The sequence below is a fragment of the Zophobas morio genome, unplaced genomic scaffold (genome assembly GCF_036711695.1).
Source record: "Zophobas morio isolate AGI-343-1 ecotype UQ-CSIRO unplaced genomic scaffold, CSIRO_AGI_Zmor_V1 ptg000012l, whole genome shotgun sequence".
In the NCBI taxonomy this organism is placed as follows: Eukaryota; Metazoa; Arthropoda; class Insecta; order Coleoptera; family Tenebrionidae; genus Zophobas; species Zophobas morio.
The window spans coordinates 20,124,583-20,144,867 of record NW_026972117.1 but is presented as its reverse complement, the minus strand read 5'-3'; the positions used below and the strand labels follow the sequence as shown (position 1 = coordinate 20,144,867).

Here is a 20,285-nt window from a genome sequence, read left to right as displayed (position 1 = left end):
GAAGGCGTATAGTAACGTTCTTATTAATAAGCGTTTGGAAGTACTTAGTAAAAGCAAATAAAGAGCACTTACGTAAGCATTAGTAATAGCTATATAGATAAATCATTCAATTTAAGGCCGGAAAAATGTTTCAGAAGCGCTAAACCCATCAAAGCACTAGAGCAAGCTTGTTGTCTTTTACCAAGCCTTTTAGTAAGTTGGAAGAAATGGAAATAGGCTGTTCACAAAGGTCGAAATTTCCATTTCTAAGAAGAGTAGGCGAGCAGAACGAACTGATGATTGAGAATCAAAGATGAGATGCTAAATTTGGCATGCGACAATCGTCGTATGCCGAACCCCCATTCATATAAAAACAATGTTTAAGTGAAATTTTAGTGTTTGTTCCTTACATATGAAATAAACACTTACAAAAAGCCGAATAACTGTTTTAAATAGCGTAACGTTTTATGCTTTCTAAGAAATGGATACCGTTAACTTGGTCATTGCTACTGAAAACTGAAAGTATCGGCAACAATGTTTATATTTCTGGCATACTTTTCTACCTTTAATTTAATAAAATATAACCTAACGAAAAAAGTTCAGGGAATTTTTATTCTTCTGCATCGAATACCAACAAACTCACTAGATTTTCATGGCCAACCCTACTATATAAACATATTCAAAGGGGTCCAAATGTAATTAACGTAAGATAAATAAGACAATACCACAAAATGTGCAACACTGCTTTGTTTAGACAATGTAAAGACATTTTACAGATTAAAATTAAAACCTACTGAATTAATTTCATGTGTTTAAGTTATTACGATAAACTAAATAAACAAATGTGTAAAATAGTATAAATAAGACGAGCGCAGAAGGACACAGAACGCAAATGTTGACAGTCTCACTTTATTTCCCTTACACAACAGCATGAAATTTTATAAATTTATAAAAAGAAGCGTTATTAAGAATAAATACTTTCAAAGACAAGTTCATAGCAACTTCCTGCTACTTTATCAGAGATACTTTTTCCATCGTGAAACTACTACAGTTGTTACTAAGTCTGATTATAATTTTTGTCAACATAAAATTGGTCTTTTTTTGTTACATTTAATTTGTCCGTGCAGGCAAGTTGTATTACATATAGCAGCAAACGTTGACCAAGACAAGCTTTTTTTTCTTTTTTTTTATAAAAAGCCACATTGTCACAATTGAATTACTAAACAACAAATTTTCACCTAGCACTCGACTGTCTGCACTGGTCGACTCGCTTAAATTAATTTGCTTTCCAGAAAATTAGATTTACACGAAGTTACCCATTGGCACAATGTTTTGTGTGTTGGCGAACAAGCGCTGAATAACAATGGCTGGGGTTTGCCCACTCTTCACACCTGACAATGTTTTTTTTTTCATAACTAGATGCGGTAGCGACTCGTGACCTTTTGAAACGGGGGGGACAAAATTTGATTGATGAGTTAAATATGAAGATATAAAACAGGCTGTTAGACGAAATTGTGTGACGGAAATAAATACAAAAATGCATTCACTAAAAGTAAGAAAGTACGAGCCACATACCTTTAGTTTTAACTCATTGCAGACGACACACACAAAACAAAATATTTATGGAAGTCTTTCGTTTTGCCATGGATACTTTTTTTATTAATAAATCGGAGGTGACTCTCCCTAAATTTTTTACTACAAATTTATATATATACTATACAGAGGACGATTTCTTATTAAATATTCAACTGAAATCATTATTTTTATTAAAATCAAACAATTTCACTCGCGCAGAATGAAAATGAACTCCCGTAGTTGAATTACTGCTAGCGATGACTGGTTTAAATGTGACCCGATTCCAGCCAAACACAGCGACTAGAGGCGTGGTTTCCATGGCAACGGTGTAAACAAAAAGTCTAAATATGTCATGATTGAGTCTCCGTATTATTTATTTACTGATTTGTTATTAGAGGTGTATGTCTGTGGTTTGAATTGATTTTCTTTGCATTTGACATTACACGGACTATTCTTAATCAATCTTTCTCACTAAAAATTAACGAATTTAAGTAAGCTCTATAATCCGATTAAATTAATGCTCACTTAGTTATTTACAAACATTTATTTTGCTGTACTACATTACAACAGTTCAGATTCAATACGAATGAGTTTCTTTTCAATTGTAGCGAAAATGAAAATTAACCAATGACAGGTGTCAGAGTGAAGCGATTGAGATTTTCCTTTTTGTTCCTTTTAAACCAGCTAATTGTTCTAGTGTCATCCACCGCAATCTCTTAGCTAAATAAGCACGTTTTCGTCTGTATGTCGTCTGCCTGTGTCGATTTTATTAGACACATAATCTCCGAAACTGCTGGAATAATTTGATGACGTCCCTTCAATTTTTTTTAATAAATGCCATTTAATTTTAAAATGACATACTCCTAAACTTGTGGTATATGCATCCGCCTTGAGTTCTTATCCTAAGCATCTAAATTTTCGCAATAAATTTCAAACTGCGTCATCACATTTTATATCAGTATAAGAACATTGATGTGTAACGATTTCTACGGCCCTGTCGTTAAAATGTCGGAATTCACATAAGCGTCCTTGCTGAAATGCACATCGGAACATTATCCCATTGGAAAACTTATTCGAAACAAACATAGATTTGAGCGTTCACCCGATTTCCGCGCAGGCCGCACCAGACCAAAAATAAACAAGTGAGTTTTCATAAAATTTTGCAAAGTCCAATTTTATAATTTTTGAAACAAGCGCTTGTTGGACTTCAGGGGCGAAGGAAATCCTTCGACCATGTTTTTATTCGCATTAGAATAATTCAGATTTAGTATGAATTATGATTTCTTTTCAAATATATGTAGTAATAATGAAATTTTGTTTCCATACCAGTGAATATTTGTTATTGGCGACACATTGCAATTTTGAGTAAAATGTTTTAATAAATATAAAAAAAAGTCAAGTGTTAATTAATTTTTATTACTTCCCGAGCGTAAGCGAAAGAAGTATTGTAATCGAGTCCATCAGACGAATGGCCACTTTTATGTTTTCTCGACGTTTCATGACCTCTACAGTACGAAAAAACTGGTCTTCCGTTTCCGTCTGCCTGTCTGTGTCTGTCTGTCTGTATCCAAAATTTGGCTAATCATCACCATCAACAATTTGATGACGTCATTTCCATGAATGGTATTGTAAAATGATTTGAACGTTACACAAAAATATACTCAAATACTTGCAGTGCACGAATCCGCTTTCGGTTTTTTTCGCTAAACGTTCAAATTTTCCCAAAAACATTTGCAAGGTATAATAACGTTTTATTCCCAATACGGTTTGTACGTCCCCGTGGCGCAGTGGCTGTATCGGAGAGTAAGGCGACTTGCGGTACTGCCGAACTTGGCCCTTTTATTTTTTCTTCTTGCATTGGTATAACGCTGGGACTACTATTCTTTTGTGCTGTGACTAGAATTATCCCTGTTGATGACGTCACACAAATTTTATTTTTTTTTATTGGTCAAATTAAGGATGAGTCACCCCATTTTCTCGAAAATGTGAAAAATACGCACGTCTTTATATAATAATGACAAATTAAGGATTATATATAATATTCAGAACATTTTGTTCAATTGTGGTTTAATTAATAATTTTAATCCCGTTTTGAGATATATAAACATAAATAAACACTTGAGCTTCAGATTACTATTACCTAGTGCTGAAGATGCCACCGGTTTTTACTTTACAGCGGTTATAACAAAACGAAAATCGTAAAATCATAGTTTATAATTATTTTAAATAGCTGGATTTGTCGGATTGCACAAATTTATAACCTTCGACCAATTTTTTTATTGATCAAATTAAGAACCTCATTTTCTAGAAAATGGGAGCATACCCACGTTTTCATTCAATTATGATCAAATAAGAATAACAATAATTATATTCAAAACATTTTATTCCATTCAAATTAAATAAATTTCTCCGTGACATTCTTTCGATGCATAAACATAAACAATTGAAGTTAAGCATGTACACTCATAATAATACAGTCTTTTCCTTTGGTTATTTACTTTGAATCTATTTCATATTGCTTGTATATCTGCGGACGAGGGAGTTCGACGTGTCATTTACGCCACTGGTTTTTACCATACCTATAAAGGTTATCAGAAACCACAAATTTTCTATAATTTTTCAAACAAATGGAATTTGTTGCATTGTACTTCAAGGGCGAGGGAAGTTCTGTCGAAGTAACCTTGGACCAATTTTTTAATGTAGTGTCAATTATAATAATTATTTAGACAAAAATAAAGAATTTATTGCGTTTAGATTGAAACGAATGGATTTGTTACAATTTGTTTCGTTACGGTTTGTTACGCAGTGGAGAACAATAAAAAAAAATTCAAAAACCTTTTTGTTCAGTTTGTTTAACAAAAATTGGCAGAAAAATATTAAATACAAGTAACAAAAACATTTGTGGTAATAAACAACCGAACTGAAAGCAAATTCCGAGTTCTCAAGATTTTTACAAAAAAATAAATGTGGACGCCATAGTAGTTTCTAAGCAGTCATATTCATCTCATTTTCTTCATCTTAAAAGATTTTCATACCATACAAGAGTATCGTCTTCAGTTTTCAACATCTCTAATGTGGGCCTTTAACGATGTTTCTTGAAGTATTAAATCACGGTATTTGACCAGATATTCTTGCTTAGAAGCGGTTACAGAATACATCCACTCTTTGTTTACGAAGTCCCATTGCGATAGCAAGTGCCTTGTTCAACAGAATAAACCATTTTCACAGTCTTCGCTTCCTTGTACAAAAACAAAATTTTCGTACGCAACCACCAAGAGTTCTGAAAATGACTATTTTGTTGTTTTGAGCTTCGATAAACGAGAATGACTGTAAATCCCACTTGAAAAACATTAAAACAATAAAAACGACGACTTTATGTGACAGGTTACAAATGAAACTAGACATTAATGTGACAAGTGAGAACTGTCATAATGATGCATAATCACGGGCATAATTTCAGCGAAGCGGGATTTTTAAATCCATGGCCTACTGCGCCCTTAGAATCATTTATAAAAGCCGTGTATTATTTAAGGTATACAAATCTAAATCTCTCTCAGTTTGATCTTCTTGATACCTCAGACACTTGATGCCAGAAGTATCTGAGGTGGATAACAAAAAATCTATAATAAAGTTTTTTCCAAAAATTCGGAAAAACATATACAAGGAGGATATTTGTGGAGACAAAACGGCAGCCAAATAAACTTTTAGAAACTTCAGTCTGTTACAGTGATTTTCTTTCCCTTTGGAGATTCCCAGTAAAGATTCAAATAACATATTTTTTCTGAGTTGACTTGTCTGATTTTTCTACCCTTGCCTTCGCCGCGTACTTTTCCTTCATGAATCAATTTTCTTCTAAAGAATTGTTGATGAAACCTGAGTGGATGTTCGTGATGAATAATTTTTACGTGATAAACTACATTCATTTGCCGATCTTTTGGTTTATTTTTACTTCACAAACCCCAACTAAATGCAAATTGCTACTTCTTCTCCTGATTTATCGGTTGTAATATAAATTCGCCTCCGCTTTCGGTTAATATTGGTCAGTGAAATACCTTTACAATGGATTTGGTATTATATGGTTACCAGGGTCTTTTAAAATCGGTTTGAATGATCTCCTTTTTAGACAGAGTGAGGTTATATTCACCCCACTAAAATTTGTCATTTTCTCTCTACTTTCGTGATGACTTCTATGTAAATTATAACACTTACTAGTAAGTAGCTTCAATTACGGACCATATTATGATTCTTGCTTTTAATGCGGTGATTCCGTTGTTGTACGTGATAATTTGAGCTTTCTCGCAAACTTCAGGTAGATTAACCTGGCTGGAGGGTGAATGAAAGTCCCAGCTCCAAAGCGAAAGCACAGCGTTTGATGAACAAAACCACCAACTTTATGATGTACAATCAAATGTAAAGCAAAGTTTTACCGTAAAAGCTTTGCATATGAAAAAATGCTCAAAGATTCAAGGTTAACTAAGTTGGAATATTGGCGTCACCAGTTCTGTACTTGAGTCTGCGGACTTTTCTCTCTGCAACTGCGATCATTACCGCACTGCACCCAAAGTCCTATACATTATTTTTAACCGAAGGTATCCCTAATAAAACAAAAACTTTTTCCTCTGTCAGGCAAAACTTTAATTTTAGTTGCTTTGTGGTGTCTTATCAGATGTGTTCGCATTCTCTCTTATACAACGGAAACTTGAAAATATTTTCAGGAAAGCAAAACATACTGTATAACATGAAATTAAACACCCCTTTTGTATTGTATGCCTTAATTGGATACAAGTCGACCCAAGTTACTCTAAAATTAACAAAGCGAATGTATTCAACAATGGTCGTGTTTACGTGACACCGTAACACGTAACAAGCAACAATAAAGCTTCCTGTACTGGCAACCAACAATACACCTATGCATATAAATAACCTTACAATCAGGACTTTCTAACCTTGAAATATTTGCTTTGCTCATTATCAGGATGAATATTCAACAAGCAAGCTATTTCTCAATTCTCCAGTTCAGATCGATGACAATTCGAACCACAAAGATTTAATACTTGAAATAAATAATGTTCACGAACCCTATGAAACTATAATTTGTTGCGAAATTGTATTCTATTTTTTAAAAAGGTCAAAAGTCACCGCTCTTGAATATAGATGAAAATTTTAATATATTTGCCCCATACTGCCAAAAACTGGAAATACCCTATTTACATTCCCGCAACAATGCCGGCCCCTTCCCACCTGTCATCCATCTCGGTCGAAAATTATAATAGTCATCCCTTTAAAACCCTCACCACTTCCATGAGCGCCGTTCTTCGCCCGGAATCGTTTGCAGCAGAACTTTCACAGTCATCACCATCGATTATCCTGGGCCGCTTCCTGCTGACCTTGAGGCGGGGCGTGGTTTCCATGTGCTCCGGCCAATCAATCGCTTGCATGTTTTCCAGTTGCTTGAAAACGGGCAAATAACGGGAGACGCAATGCGGCCAAACTATGTCGATTTTTAGGTTAGGACCAGGACTGCGGATGAGTCTTTCGTTCAGTCCACTTTTATCCTGCGAAGTAAAACATTCTCTGGTTATCCAAACTTCCTGAAATCTGTGCTTCTTCTGAACGATGCTGTCGAGATTAGTTTGTACGCGACTTTGTCTCGGTAATTCAACGGGAAGATAGGAGCAGAACGGAAGGATGAAAGGCGCGAGATGAACGGCGTCATTGCGATGAATGATACCAACAAAAGTCCCATTTCTGTGAGTACTAAGGCTATTTTTCTTGTGTTGTTAGAGATGATGGAGTCGCTGAATTTTGTATGGGGTCTCGGACGTGGCTAGAGTATGCGAGGCTCCATCAAGTTATTGCGTAATCAAAAATTTAAAACGGGAATTGTTTCGCTGGAATTGCTTTCTTTTAGCACGCTACTTTTATTGTTCTAAATTTTAATGGATCAAAACGCTCTAGCCATTTTGTGATTTATGAGCTTTTTACGAATTTAGAACGGTTTAAATAAATTTTATAGCCGTTGCAAATAGGCTACTTTTTGACAAATTCATTGCGTAAACACCATGTGATTTAGTGGTCTAAAAAAAAAATTGATCAAGGGAACTTGGGTGCTTTAAACACAGCTCTAATATTATGTGAAATTTGTTGAATCATATGGTGTATAATATATACTTAGATAGCAATATGAAATAACAAATAGTCAAAAAATTTACCTATATATTTTTAATAGGTACACTGACTGTTACTGGAAATATATAGGCGCTGGTGTTATAATGATTAAGCACCTCTGTATTTTTTGCGAGAAATTTAAGTTACATAAGATGGTTTAAACCGACTTCGTTTTCAAATTACAACATGGCGGCAGGGCTTCATCTTGTAGAAAAATTTTAAAAGACAGGAAAAGTCGGGTGGAAACTTCTTTAGCTTTATTGGGAAAAACCATATCTTATTTCATGAATCTCAGACGCATGAGAACGTAATAAACCGATCGTGCTAGTTCACTTTGACAAAAAAATGGGTGAAGTCCCCGGTTATGTACTTTTATAAATTGATTAATTGTTCCTTGAGGAAAACCCCACGTTTACAGGTTACATAACCCAATCCATTATGGATTTTTTTAACAATGAGGGAAATTTATTTCAGTCATAGGAACATGACTCATTAGTTTCACGTTTGAAAGTGTTGTCATGGCTGTTACGTAATCTATGTTTATCAAAAGTAACATTATTTCATTACAAGACAGTACTTGGATGGTCGTCATAATTTGATTTCGGTAATCAGGAATAGGAGCAATTTATCGCTAATCAGAATTTTTGTCTACTTAGGCTTAAGGTGGAGCACGTCAGGCAAGCAAATGGATCCAACAGTTGTTTCATTCTTTTGAAATATTATATTTTCCAAGTGCAGCTATTTAAGGAATTTAATATTTTTCTTCTATTGTATATTTATTATTATTGGTTAAGAGGTGTACTTAATTTATTCTGCAAATAGAATTATTCTGGTGGGCAAATCACTCTCTCTAAAAAGAAATAGATATTTAATATTTTTCTCTTCTTGTTAATATGTGTACTTTCTATTGGCAGAAATTCTTCCAAGTTTCTTTTTTGAATCTACGAATTAATTGTCGAAAGGTACTATTGCACACAAGAGTATTGTTGCTACTCAGCGAAGAGGCGTATTAGACTGCTCCGCCTCTTCACTGCGGGTTTCCATAATTTCTAAACGCTTAGATAGAATAAAATGGACACGGATGAAAATTTCCTAGTTTGATTACAGAATATTCTAAATTCGAAACGAGAATTTTTGAAAATATTTTAAACCAAACAGTAGAGTGATTTTTTAACAATAATGGATCTATATTTAATAAATTTATTAGGGGTGGATTTTAGATACTTTTTTTTATTAACAAATCAATCTGATCCATTGAACAATAGAAAAAACGGACGAATGTTGAAAATTTGAAAATGACACAGGACGAAACTTCGCAATGAAATGTATAAAAATTAATACATTTGTGTCTGTTCAAATTGTGAAACATGTTTCCGGTTACTTTATTGTTTTTATCCTGTTTTTTAATTTTCCTGTTTTTCTTCATTGACTTTTATTAATAATTTCTTACATATTAATTCTTTTCCACATATGTATCTAACTGCCAAACCGGATGCCCTGAATTGTTGAAAACGCTTTAAGGTTATCGTAAGCATGGTAAAAATTAATCAAAATTTATGTGTTTATCCCCGCCCAAAAAATTAATTACGTCACCACAAAATGTTGCCCAATAAATATTATTTAAATTTTATATAACAACATACATCTGCACTTGTGGTTTATAAATCCGTGTGAGTTCTTATTCTAAATATCCAGATTTTCGAAAAAAAAATATTGGAAAAAAATCAAATTACATTGCAACATTTTACGACTTCACTTTGAAATTGCAAAAACGAATGCTTTGGAATCTTAACGAATATTTAACAGAAGCTTTTAAAATACGTTACTTTGTCAGTGTGAGGATTGTCAAGCGATTCTATGATGTTTATTTTTTTATAGTTGTTTTCGATTGAGCACAGAAAAAAGAAAAAAATTGTTATACCTCCTCAACAATTTTTTCCTTTTTTCTAATTCACTGGTCAACAAAATTCAATTTTTTCTCTCTAACTTTGACATAATTGTAATGTTTTCGTTTAATTTGTCTCTGTGTTTGTAACAAAGGGCATAAACCTTACAACTTAGCTCAATTAAAAATAAAAATGCATATTTGATGTTAAAAACAAAAAATCAGGTAAAATAATTTAATTTTTGTATATTTAACGGCAAAAAGTGATGTATTAACAAAAGAACAACCATAATTAAGAAAAAAACAACGATTGTAGTTTAAAAAACGAAAAAAACAAAAGAAACAGCTAAGATCGACGTTTTTTCGGTTGCCTCCTATAGATTTCATTGGAGATCTCTCGCTTGATGGTCCCGCAGTATTCTGCGAGCATTTAGGTGTTCCATCGATCTTGGTAACGTTTTTGTATCCACAAAATGCCCAGATGGAAGCGTTCTCTACGTCCGTCACTCACGTCGTCATAATTTTTGGGGAAAAAATCAAGATGCGAATACATAAAATGCACTTTTAAGAATATGTTAATTTTAAATTTTTTATATGATGATAATATGTTTTCTACTTACTAAACGTAGTTTTCTTATTGTTTCCCAAGAAGTTTGTAGCAATTTGATCACAAAAAAATACACCTTATAGAAAGTTTCCTATTACTTAATAGTACGATTTTTTTATTTTTCAAAGGATAATATTGAAGATTACTTTTAAATGAGAGCTAAGTTTGGATTTAGCCGTTTATAATATCATTTAAAATTGTGAATTAAATAATAATTGGTTGTTATAATAAAAGTTAGAGTTTAGCTGTTGACCAGTGATTAATATAGATGTACCCCTTAATGACAGTGATAAAGAGACAAAGAGATTAGGACCATCTGGAAATTTTTCTGACCGCGGCGCGCAACTGACCCTTGCCCACATATTTTACTTATATTTGGAATAAGATTAGCTTCAAAAAGTACTTGCTATGTAATCGAATTGTCATCGAACTCCAAAAATGTGCCAACACAAAATATTCGGATCCAATAAACACCTATTTTAAATCTCTGAAAACCACTAGAGGTAAAATAATTTGAGAACAGCACGGTGAGTCATCAGAGTCTGCTCACGAGTTGACAAGTACAGCCTAGGTATTCTCGTCGATAAATTTACTTTCAAAAGAATTATTTTTGCAGCAATTAGATATTGTAAAAGAAATTTCCATTTTTTATTTCACATCTGAAAAAGAAATCTTTTGTTGTCATCTATTCCTTCCACTAGCGGGCCCTACTCAAGTCTACAATATATTTGGCTATGGATTTTCGTACTTCCTGGCAAAAGTTTCTAATTTGGTTATGTACAAAATTTTCTTCCACTCGTATTAGTTTTTGTTTTAGGAAGAATATTTTCTTTTCTTTCCTTTTCCTAACTAAAATGATATTAGCAGATTCATTGATTAAATTCAAAAGATTTACTTACTAACTTACAAAAAACAAATCACATTAGTAATCTCTAGAACAATAAATTTTATAAACATAATTTCCGAAAAGAATACATATAACCGTAACACCAAGCCACACCCATTTATTCGTTTTTCTCTACTTGTATGTACATATGTTTTAAATATTATGTGGGTTGTGGTATTTTTAAAACACACTTTATCCCACTTCTGTAGACAAATTCCACTCTCGCAGTCTGTACGTCATATTGTTCAGATTTTATTTTTTCTGTAACAGAGCCAAGATTCACTGTGTAAAATTCTAGTGATGGTAATTTTGACACCATTTTCTCGACTCCTCTATCATAAATTGTTATTGTAATATTTGTAATTATTTCGTATCACTTCGAAGAATTTTTACTTCCCGAGCGTAAGCTAAGGAAGTATAGTAATCGAGTCCATTGGACGAACTGCCACTTTTATGTTTTCTTGACGTTTCATGGCCCCTACACTACGAAAAAAGTAGTCCCCATCTGTTTGTCTGTCTGGTGTCTGTACCCAATTTTATTAGACACGTAATCTCCGAAACTGCTGGACCGATTGTTGTCAAATTTTGTATGTGTGTTAGAAATTTCATGTGGATGGTTAAATACTAACCAAAATTTGCTGACGTCATCTCAACGAACCGTATTTTAAAATGATTTTAATGTTATACAAAAATATACTCCTATACTTGTAGTATACGAATCCGCTTTCAGTTTTTTTTTGCTAAACGTTCAAATTTTCGCAAAAACAATAGCACAGTATAGTACTAACGTTATAATAATCAAATAAGAATTATGATATTTAGAACATTTTGTTCGATTGTGATTTCGACAAACTCATTCAAATTGAACTAATTTCTACGTGACATTCTTTCGATGTATAAACATAAATAAACACTTGAGCTTCAGATTGCTATTACCTAGTGCTGAGGGACATTTTGTTCCGTTAGTTCTGTGTTTTAAATATATTTTACATTGTACGTACGGCGCAGAGGGTGTTATTTATGCCGCTGGTTTTAACTTTACAGTGGTTAGCACAAACCAAAAATCGAGAAATCAAATTTTATAACTTTTTTTAAAAACTGGATTTGTCGGATTGTACTTATAGCCTTCGACCAATTTTTTATTCATCAAATTAAGAACCTGATTTTCTAGAAAACGTCTTTATTTAATTACGATCAAATCAAAATTTAAAAAAGCTGTTACCAAAGCTTTCCCACTAAAAAAATATGTTTATCTTTCTGTAAAAATTTCTTAATGTTAAATAAACAAAAAATGGTGTGTATAATAATCGGTAGTTACTGTTTTCACTATCACTTTCACACCACATAAACGATACGCTTTAACGTTCCCTGGAATCGAGCTTTAATCTCTTCTGGAATGTGAACGATGTCGGATCGCTAACCCATTTTCCACCACAACTTTAATTATTTTATTAAGTACACCCGATTATTAACTTCAGGCAGTGGAGGAATGTGAGGTCATATAAGGTGGGTGAAATGCCAGAAGTCACCATTCTAAAAATAAAAGGTGAAATTTCATTAAAAGAGAAGTTGATGCATGACGCAACTCCAAGCCCTATTCCGGACATTAGATTTACTTCAATTACGCTAAATCGGTGTACGGGAGTGAGATGGATTTAAAATAAGAAACGTCCCGAATCCAAGATTCAGAACTAAATTAACCTCGATGGAACTCCATTTTCTCCGGGTAGCGGGAATAATTTGATTGCGAAATATTTGATTAGGCAAAGGTCACAGAGAGGGTTTTATGATGTTTGATTTCATTATTGCTTAGAACGTCTTGGATCAATAGTGAATTAGTAATTCAGAGGAGAATTTAGCCTCTGATCTGGAACATCTAACTCATGCACATATACCTTATTAACTGGATTTCTCAGATTTTGTTGTACGTGGTTTGGTTATTAGTGAAGATACTGACGTGCCGTGGAAGCTAAATTTAATAATATGTTAATACGTGTCTAATAAAAATCAACACAGACTCCAGACAGACAGGCAGACTGACAGACACAGATAGAAACGGGAGATTACTTTTTTCGTACTCTAGGAGTTATGAAACGTCAAGATAACATGAAATTGTCTAATCGCCCTGTGGACAACAATATTCAGTATTACTAAATCAGCATAATGTAGAAAAGGCCATTTTTCAAAAAAAGAACTAGCTTTGTGTCTAAATACTTAATTAAACTCAGCTTTTACGTATATTACAGTTTGTGTTAAATATAACAAAAAGACAAAATTTAGAGCACTGGTTTGAATAGTAAGTAAACTGTATACAATGGCTTCAAACATTTTTGGCACGAATTTGCCGCTTCCATGAGGTAGGTAACAATCTATCATGCGATCTAAATTATTGGTTGCCTATCTATCAGAACGCAAACAACTGGAAAATCAAGAAACATGGGACACGATTGACATTTGTGATACGCGATGACGAATCAATCATCACAACGAGGCGGCAAAAATCACGAAATTTCACAGCCAACTTGTGACCGTAAAATGAATAATAAAAAAAATGTACATGACATGAAAAATTTACTTTTTTATTACATACAAAAATTTGACATGGATAATTTTTTTTTGTAAAATAGAATGGAAATAAATTTAGTCCACATCTCTGAAGCTATAGGTAAAATTTTATGGGCGGTTACCTCTAACAGCGTAGGCTTCGATCCCGTCGCGGGTGGTCCGCTTTATTTTTTCTTACACTGTGACTGTGACCTACTGCTATAATAAAAAATGTTTTATAACTCACATTTACTTTACGAGTTTTTTCGTCCATCTAGGTTATTTCAGCTTTTTCGAACACACTGTAGATTAAAAAATCACCGGAAACAAGTGTCGACTAGGTGAAACAGGTGCGTTTTGGCATTCAAATTAATTCCCACCAACAAAATTATCCATTTTCACGTGCGGAAACCGCGTTGCCAAATTTTTGAAATGTTTGTAAAGAATTTCTAATTAAGAAAAAATCAGTCAATCATGAGTTAAATTTCTCCGAAAAAACTTCGTCGGCGTCTATCAGTAGCTATGATGTCAGAGAATCGTACAGTGTGCTCGAGTTTTCGTGTTGGTTTAGAAATAGACGAACTTAAACACCGCTAAAAATATATTATATTTGAGTTTTCGCCAGTCTTCCACGCTTCGCATTGCGTCCTAACACGGTCCCGTCATCTCTCCGGGAATAATTTAATTAAGTGCGAAAATCCAATTAATTTTAATTAATTTGCGATCCCGAACGTGCTTGTTGAGTGCTTCTGAACCCCACGCCACATACACAGAGTTCCAGTTAGTTTTACACCCTAAATTGTTTCAGAACGTTCCTGTGTAATTAAACTAATTAAAACAATATAATTTTTGCAGTGCCACCCAGCTGGGAGCGCGTTTTTTCCAAACATAAATACGCGTAAACGCAAACGATCATAATCAGGTCACATTATTGATGTTTTCCGGTAACTGTAACTCTGTTGTAACCGATTTTCGGTGAGGATCGAAAAAATACATCCTTCTTTCGTTTAGGTGATTATGTGAGGTTATTTCTGCCAGCGCGGCTTGATGTGTACTTTTACACCTGTTTAAAATTAGTGTTAAGTGCTTACAAGACTGAAATGTCACAGTTGATCAAGAAGAAATTCCCGTCTATTACCAGCATTGACGTGGGGGTAATGTTTGTTTCTTGTTTTTTCTTGCGTTTTATTGTTGTGCAGCTATTATAGGCTGGAATTACGCAATGAACTTTGCGATTTTATTGTATTGATGAGAAAACAGAACGTACAAATTAAAAATAAACCGATACGCTGAGTGCGGCTTTTCAAAATAAACAACGTAGTGTGAATTTTTGATGGTTTTTATGCGAAAGTTTACGTTAGTTTCCGGTGCGATTGACAAAAAGCAGTCGCTGGATTCGGAACACCCTGTAGCAGGTTCGTTTTGACAATCACAAATATAAATAGTTGTGACTTTTTGATAAAAATATTTTCGGATGACATCATACCCATTGCATGGAAGGTAAAATTAGTTCGTGACTGTGACATAATTGTTGATTTTATCAAGAAAACTAATTTACTTATGCATTATCTATTTATAATTTTATTATATGGAGTATTTATGCCTGTTATTTTATTTTATTTTTCTAATCTAAAACCGGAATGATATCATCAACAGCGGCTTCCGCTGCTATTCAGTTTGACTTGATACGTTAATATTATCGAATTAAACTATTTTACAACTCTGTATATTCGGAAACTTTGACGAAGAAATAAAAAATTTCCATTAACTGGTCAAATAAAAAATTACTTTTCTTATTTTCAGTTTCATTCCCATTATTTTATGGTTAATGTCTAAATTTTTCTACAATTGCGGAAATTTGGCGCCATTTCATTTATCGTCTAATTATTACCTCTCCACGTATTTCGTCACTTTAACGTTTTACAATTTGTACCTCCCAAGACGAAGCTGCGTCTGACGATTGGCTGATTAACTGTTTTCTCGACGTTTCATAGCTCCTAGAATATGAAACATTAGGTCACCCGTTTCCATCTGTCTGTTGTTTAATTGTGATATTGTGATATTACCTGCTTACGACTTATAGTTGTCAAATTTTTAGATGTATTTTAAGAATATGGTGTAGATGGTAAAACGCTCACCAAAATTTAAATAATCATACCATACCCACTAAGAATTCGTTGACGTCATCAAAAGATTTTATATTAAAACTAATTAAATGTTGTACAACAATATACTCCTGTACTTGTGGTGTACGAATCTGTTTAGAGTTTTTCCCTACACAAAAAAAAAACAATTGGTCCAAAGTTATTTCGACAGAACTTCCCTCGCTTCCGAAGTACAGTCTAACAAATATTGCCTCTGAAAAATGATGTAATTTGATTATGAGGAATTTTACTTTTTCGTGAGAACTTCTATCTCTTAAAGAAAAGACATTTGGGCCCCCCGAGAAGGTTTCACATTCTTAAAAAAAGACAGTTGGAACGGGGGAGAAGGTTTTACATTTTTAAAAAAGACAGTTGGGACCCCTGAGAAAATTTTACATTTTTAAAAAAGACAGTTGGAATCCCCGAGAAGATTTCACATTAAAAAAAACACCTTTGGCATCCTCGAGAAGGTTTTACTTTTTTAAAAAAGACGGTTGGGTACATCCGAGATGGTTTCACATTCTTAAAAAAAAGACTGTTGGAACCCCCGAGAAGGTTTTACATTTTTAAAAAAGACAGTTGGAATCCCCGAGAAGGTTTCACATTAAAAAAAGACCTTTGGCATCCTCGAGAAGGTTTTACTTTTTTAAAAAAGACGGTTGGGTACATCCGAGATGGCTTCACATTCTTAAAAAAAAGACTGTTGGAACCCCCGAGAAGGTTTTACATTTTTAAAAAAGACAGTTGGGATTCCGAGAAGGTTTTACATTTTTAAAAAAGACAGTTGGGACCCCCGAGAAGGTTTTACATTTTTAAAAAAGACAGTTGGAATCCCCGAGAAGGTTTCACATTAAAAAAACGACCTTTGGCATCCTCGAGAAAGTTTCACATTTTTAAAAAGACAGATGGGACCCCCGAGAAGGTTTCACATTCTTAAAAAAAGACAGTTGGAACGGGGGAGAAGGTTTTACATTTTTAAAAAAGACAGTTGGGACCCCTGAGAAAATTTTACATTTTTAAAAAAGACATTTGTCACCCCCGAGAAGGTTTTACATTTTTAAAAAGACAGATTGGGCCCCCGAGAAGGTTTCACATTCTTAAAAAAAGACAGTTGGAACGGGGGAGAAGGTTTTACATTTTTAAAAAAGACAGTTGGGACCCCTGAGAAAATTTTACATTTTTAAAAAAGACAGTTGGAATCCCCGAGAAGATTTCACATTAAAAAAAACACCTTTGGCATCCTCGAGAAGGTTTTACTTTTTTAAAAAAGACGGTTGGGTACATCCGAGATGGTTTCACATTCTTAAAAAAAAGACTGTTGGAACCCCCGAGAAGGTTTTACATTTTTAAAAAAGACAGTTGGAATCCCCGAGAAGGTTTCACATTAAAAAAAGACCTTTGGCATCCTCGAGAAGGTTTTACTTTTTTAAAAAGACGGTTGGGTACATCCGAGATGGTTTCACATTCTTAAAAAAAAGACTGTTGGAACCCCCGAGAAGGTTTTACATTTTTAAAAAAGACAGTTGGGATTCCGAGAAGGTTTTACATTTTTAAAAAAGACAGTTGGGACCCCCGAGAAGGTTTTACATTTTTAAAAAAGACAGTTGGAATCCCCGAGAAGGTTTCACATTAAAAAAACGACCTTTGGCATCCTCGAGAAAGTTTCACATTTTTAAAAAGACAGATGGGACCCCCGAGAAGGTTTCACATTCTTAAAAAAAGACAGTTGGAACGGGGGAGAAGGTTTTACATTTTTAAAAAAGACAGTTGGGACCCCTGAGAAAATTTTACATTTTTAAAAAAGACAGTTGGAATCCCCGAAAAGATTTCACATTAAAAAAAACACCTTTGGCATCCTCGAGAAGGTTTAACATTCTTAAAAAAGACAGTTGGGACCCCCGAGAAGGTTTTACATTTTTAAAAAAGACAGTTGGAATCCCCGAGAAGGTTTCACATTAAAAAAAGACCTTTGGCATCCTCGAGAAGGTTTTACTTTTTTAAAAAAGACGGTTGGGTACATCCGAGATGGTTTCACAGTCTTAAAAAAAAGACTTTTGGAACCCCCGAGAAGGTTTTACATTTTTAAAAAAGACAGTTGGGATTTCCGAGAAGGTTTTACATTTTTAAAAAAGACAGTTGGGACCCCCGAGAAGGTTTTACATTTTTAAAAAAGACAGTTGGAATCCCCGAGAAGGTTTCACATTAAAAAAACGACCTTTGGCATCCTCGAGAAAGTTTCACATTTTTAAAAAGACAGATGGGACCCCCGAGAAGGTTTCACATTCTTAAAAAAAGACAGTTGGAACGGGGGAGAAGGTTTTACATTTTTAAAAAAGACAGTTGGGACCTTTGAGAAAATTTTACATTTTTAAAAAAGACAGTTGGAATCCCCGAGAAGATTTCACATTAAAAAAAACACCTTTGGCATCCTCGAGACGGTTTTACATTTTTAAAAAGACAGTTGGAATCCCCGAGAAGGTTTCACATTCTTAAAAAAGACAGTTGGAACGGGGGAGAAGGTTTTACATTTTTAAAAAAGACAGTTGGGACCCCCGAGAAGGTTTTACATTTTTAAAAAAGACAGTTGGGATTTCCGAGAAGGTTTTACATTTTTAAAAAAGACAGTTGGGACCCCCGAGAAGGTTTTACATTTTTAAAAAAATTGGTCTAAAGAGTTTAGACAGTACTTCCCTCGCTGTCGGAAACGTGACGACTGCATGCCTATTATGTTTTTTTTTTCGCAGTGGATTTCAAAGAATTCGGTTTTGTAGTTCCTGATTAAATCAATAAAATATATTTACGCATTCATTAATTTTTTTGAGTCACTCTGTATATGCAAATCCAAAAAATATAAATGGAGTGATAAATGACAAGTACAGACTCATCATATTTTGTACATTTTAGATATGATTTATTCGGCAAACTTTCGAGCTGACGTCATCAAGTTTTTGGAGGGGATAAGCAAATATATTTTGACTAGACATTTATTATGCTCTTTATGACCTTAAAACATCTGCAAGATTTCAGAGCATTCGGTTTTGTAGTTCCTGATTAAATCAATAAAATATATTTACGCATTCATTAATTTTTTTGAGTCACCCTGTATATGCAAATCCAAAAAATATGAATGGAGTGATAAATTACAAGTACAGACTCATCATATTTTTACAGTTTAGATAGGATTTATTCGGCAAACTTTCGAGCTGACGTCATCAATTTTTTGGAGGGGATAAGCAAATATATTTTGACTAAACATTTATTATGCTCTTTAGAACCTTAAAACATCTGCAAGATTTCAAAGCATTCGGTTTTGTAGTTTCTGAGTAAATCAGTAAAATAAATTTACGCATTCATTAATTTTTTTGAGTCACCCTGTATATGCAAATCCAAAAAATATGAATGGAGTGATAGATCACAAGTACAGACTCATCATATTTTGTACATTTTAGATATGATTTATTCCACAAACTTTTGAGCTGACGTCATCAAGTTTTTGGAGGGGATAAGCAAATATTTTTTGACTAAAGATTTATGATGCTCTTTATAGCCTTAAAACATCTGCAACATTTCAAAGCATTCTGGTTAGCAGATTAAAAATTAAATTTCAAAATGTTGTTTTATAATTTTGATTTTTTTTCCAAAAATCTGGACGTTTCGGGTGAAAAGTCGATTCGGAGTTGTAAACTACATGTGTAGGACTATGTTATTTTATACAATTGAAAACCCATTTACTATGTACAATTTTGAAGTGACGTCATCGCATTAGTGGTGGGGATGATTAGACAAATTTTGGTTAGCGTTTTACCATCTACATGATATTCTTAATATAAGTACAAAATTTCACAACAATCGGTCGAGTACTTTCGGAGATTATCTGTCTAATAAAAATCCGGGACAACAGACGGACAGACGGACGGACAGACGGACAGACGGACGGACAGACGGACAGACGGACAGACGGACGGACAGACGGACAGACGGACAGACAGACGGAAATGGGAGACCTATTTCTTCGTCTTCTAGGGGTCATGAAAGATCGAGAAAACGTAAAAGTAGAGAGTCGGCCGACGGACTCGATTACAATACTTCCTTTGCTTACGCTCGGGAAGTAAAAGACAGTTGGGACCCCCGAGAAGGTTTTTCATTTTTAAAAAAGACAGTTGGGACCCCCGAGAAGGTTCACATTCTTAAAAATAAGACAATTGGAACCCCCGAGAAGGTTTACATTTTAAAAAAATTGGTCTAAAGAGTTTAGACAGTACTTCCCTCGCTGTCGGAAACTTGACGACTGCATGCCTATTGTGTTTTTTTTCTCATTACATTTTTGTAGTGGGAATTTAAAAAAAAATTGCGATGACGTCATCAACATTTTTGCAAGGACACGTATATCAGTTGGGATAGATGTAGTGTAATACTAAGAATAAAATTATTATATTCTCAAATTTTCGGGAAAATGAATTGGGTCGTTTGAATATTGATTTGTAATAATCAATAAAA

At 33.9% G+C, this 20,285-nt stretch overlaps 1 protein-coding gene across 16 annotated transcripts in view; it reads left to right on the top strand.

Annotated features, from left to right (window-relative positions):
• LOC135127974 (ankyrin-3-like) overlaps window positions 1-20,285 on the top strand; it is a 188,828-nt gene that overhangs the window by 21,072 nt on the left and 147,471 nt on the right. The window contains exons 1-2 of one of the 16 annotated variants that reach the window (XM_064054696.1): window positions 14,245-14,333; window positions 14,656-14,798. The exons of 12 other annotated variants lie outside the window; for them this stretch is intronic. In XM_064054696.1, the coding sequence (XP_063910766.1) occupies window positions 14,745-14,798 (54 nt within the window). In that variant the 5' untranslated portion in view covers window positions 14,245-14,333; window positions 14,656-14,744. Of the gene's footprint in view, window positions 1-7,160; window positions 7,305-14,244; window positions 14,425-14,468; window positions 14,799-20,285 lie in introns of those variants that run through there. 3 more of the 16 variants (XM_064054699.1, XM_064054700.1, XM_064054695.1) reach the window with 3 other exon arrangements.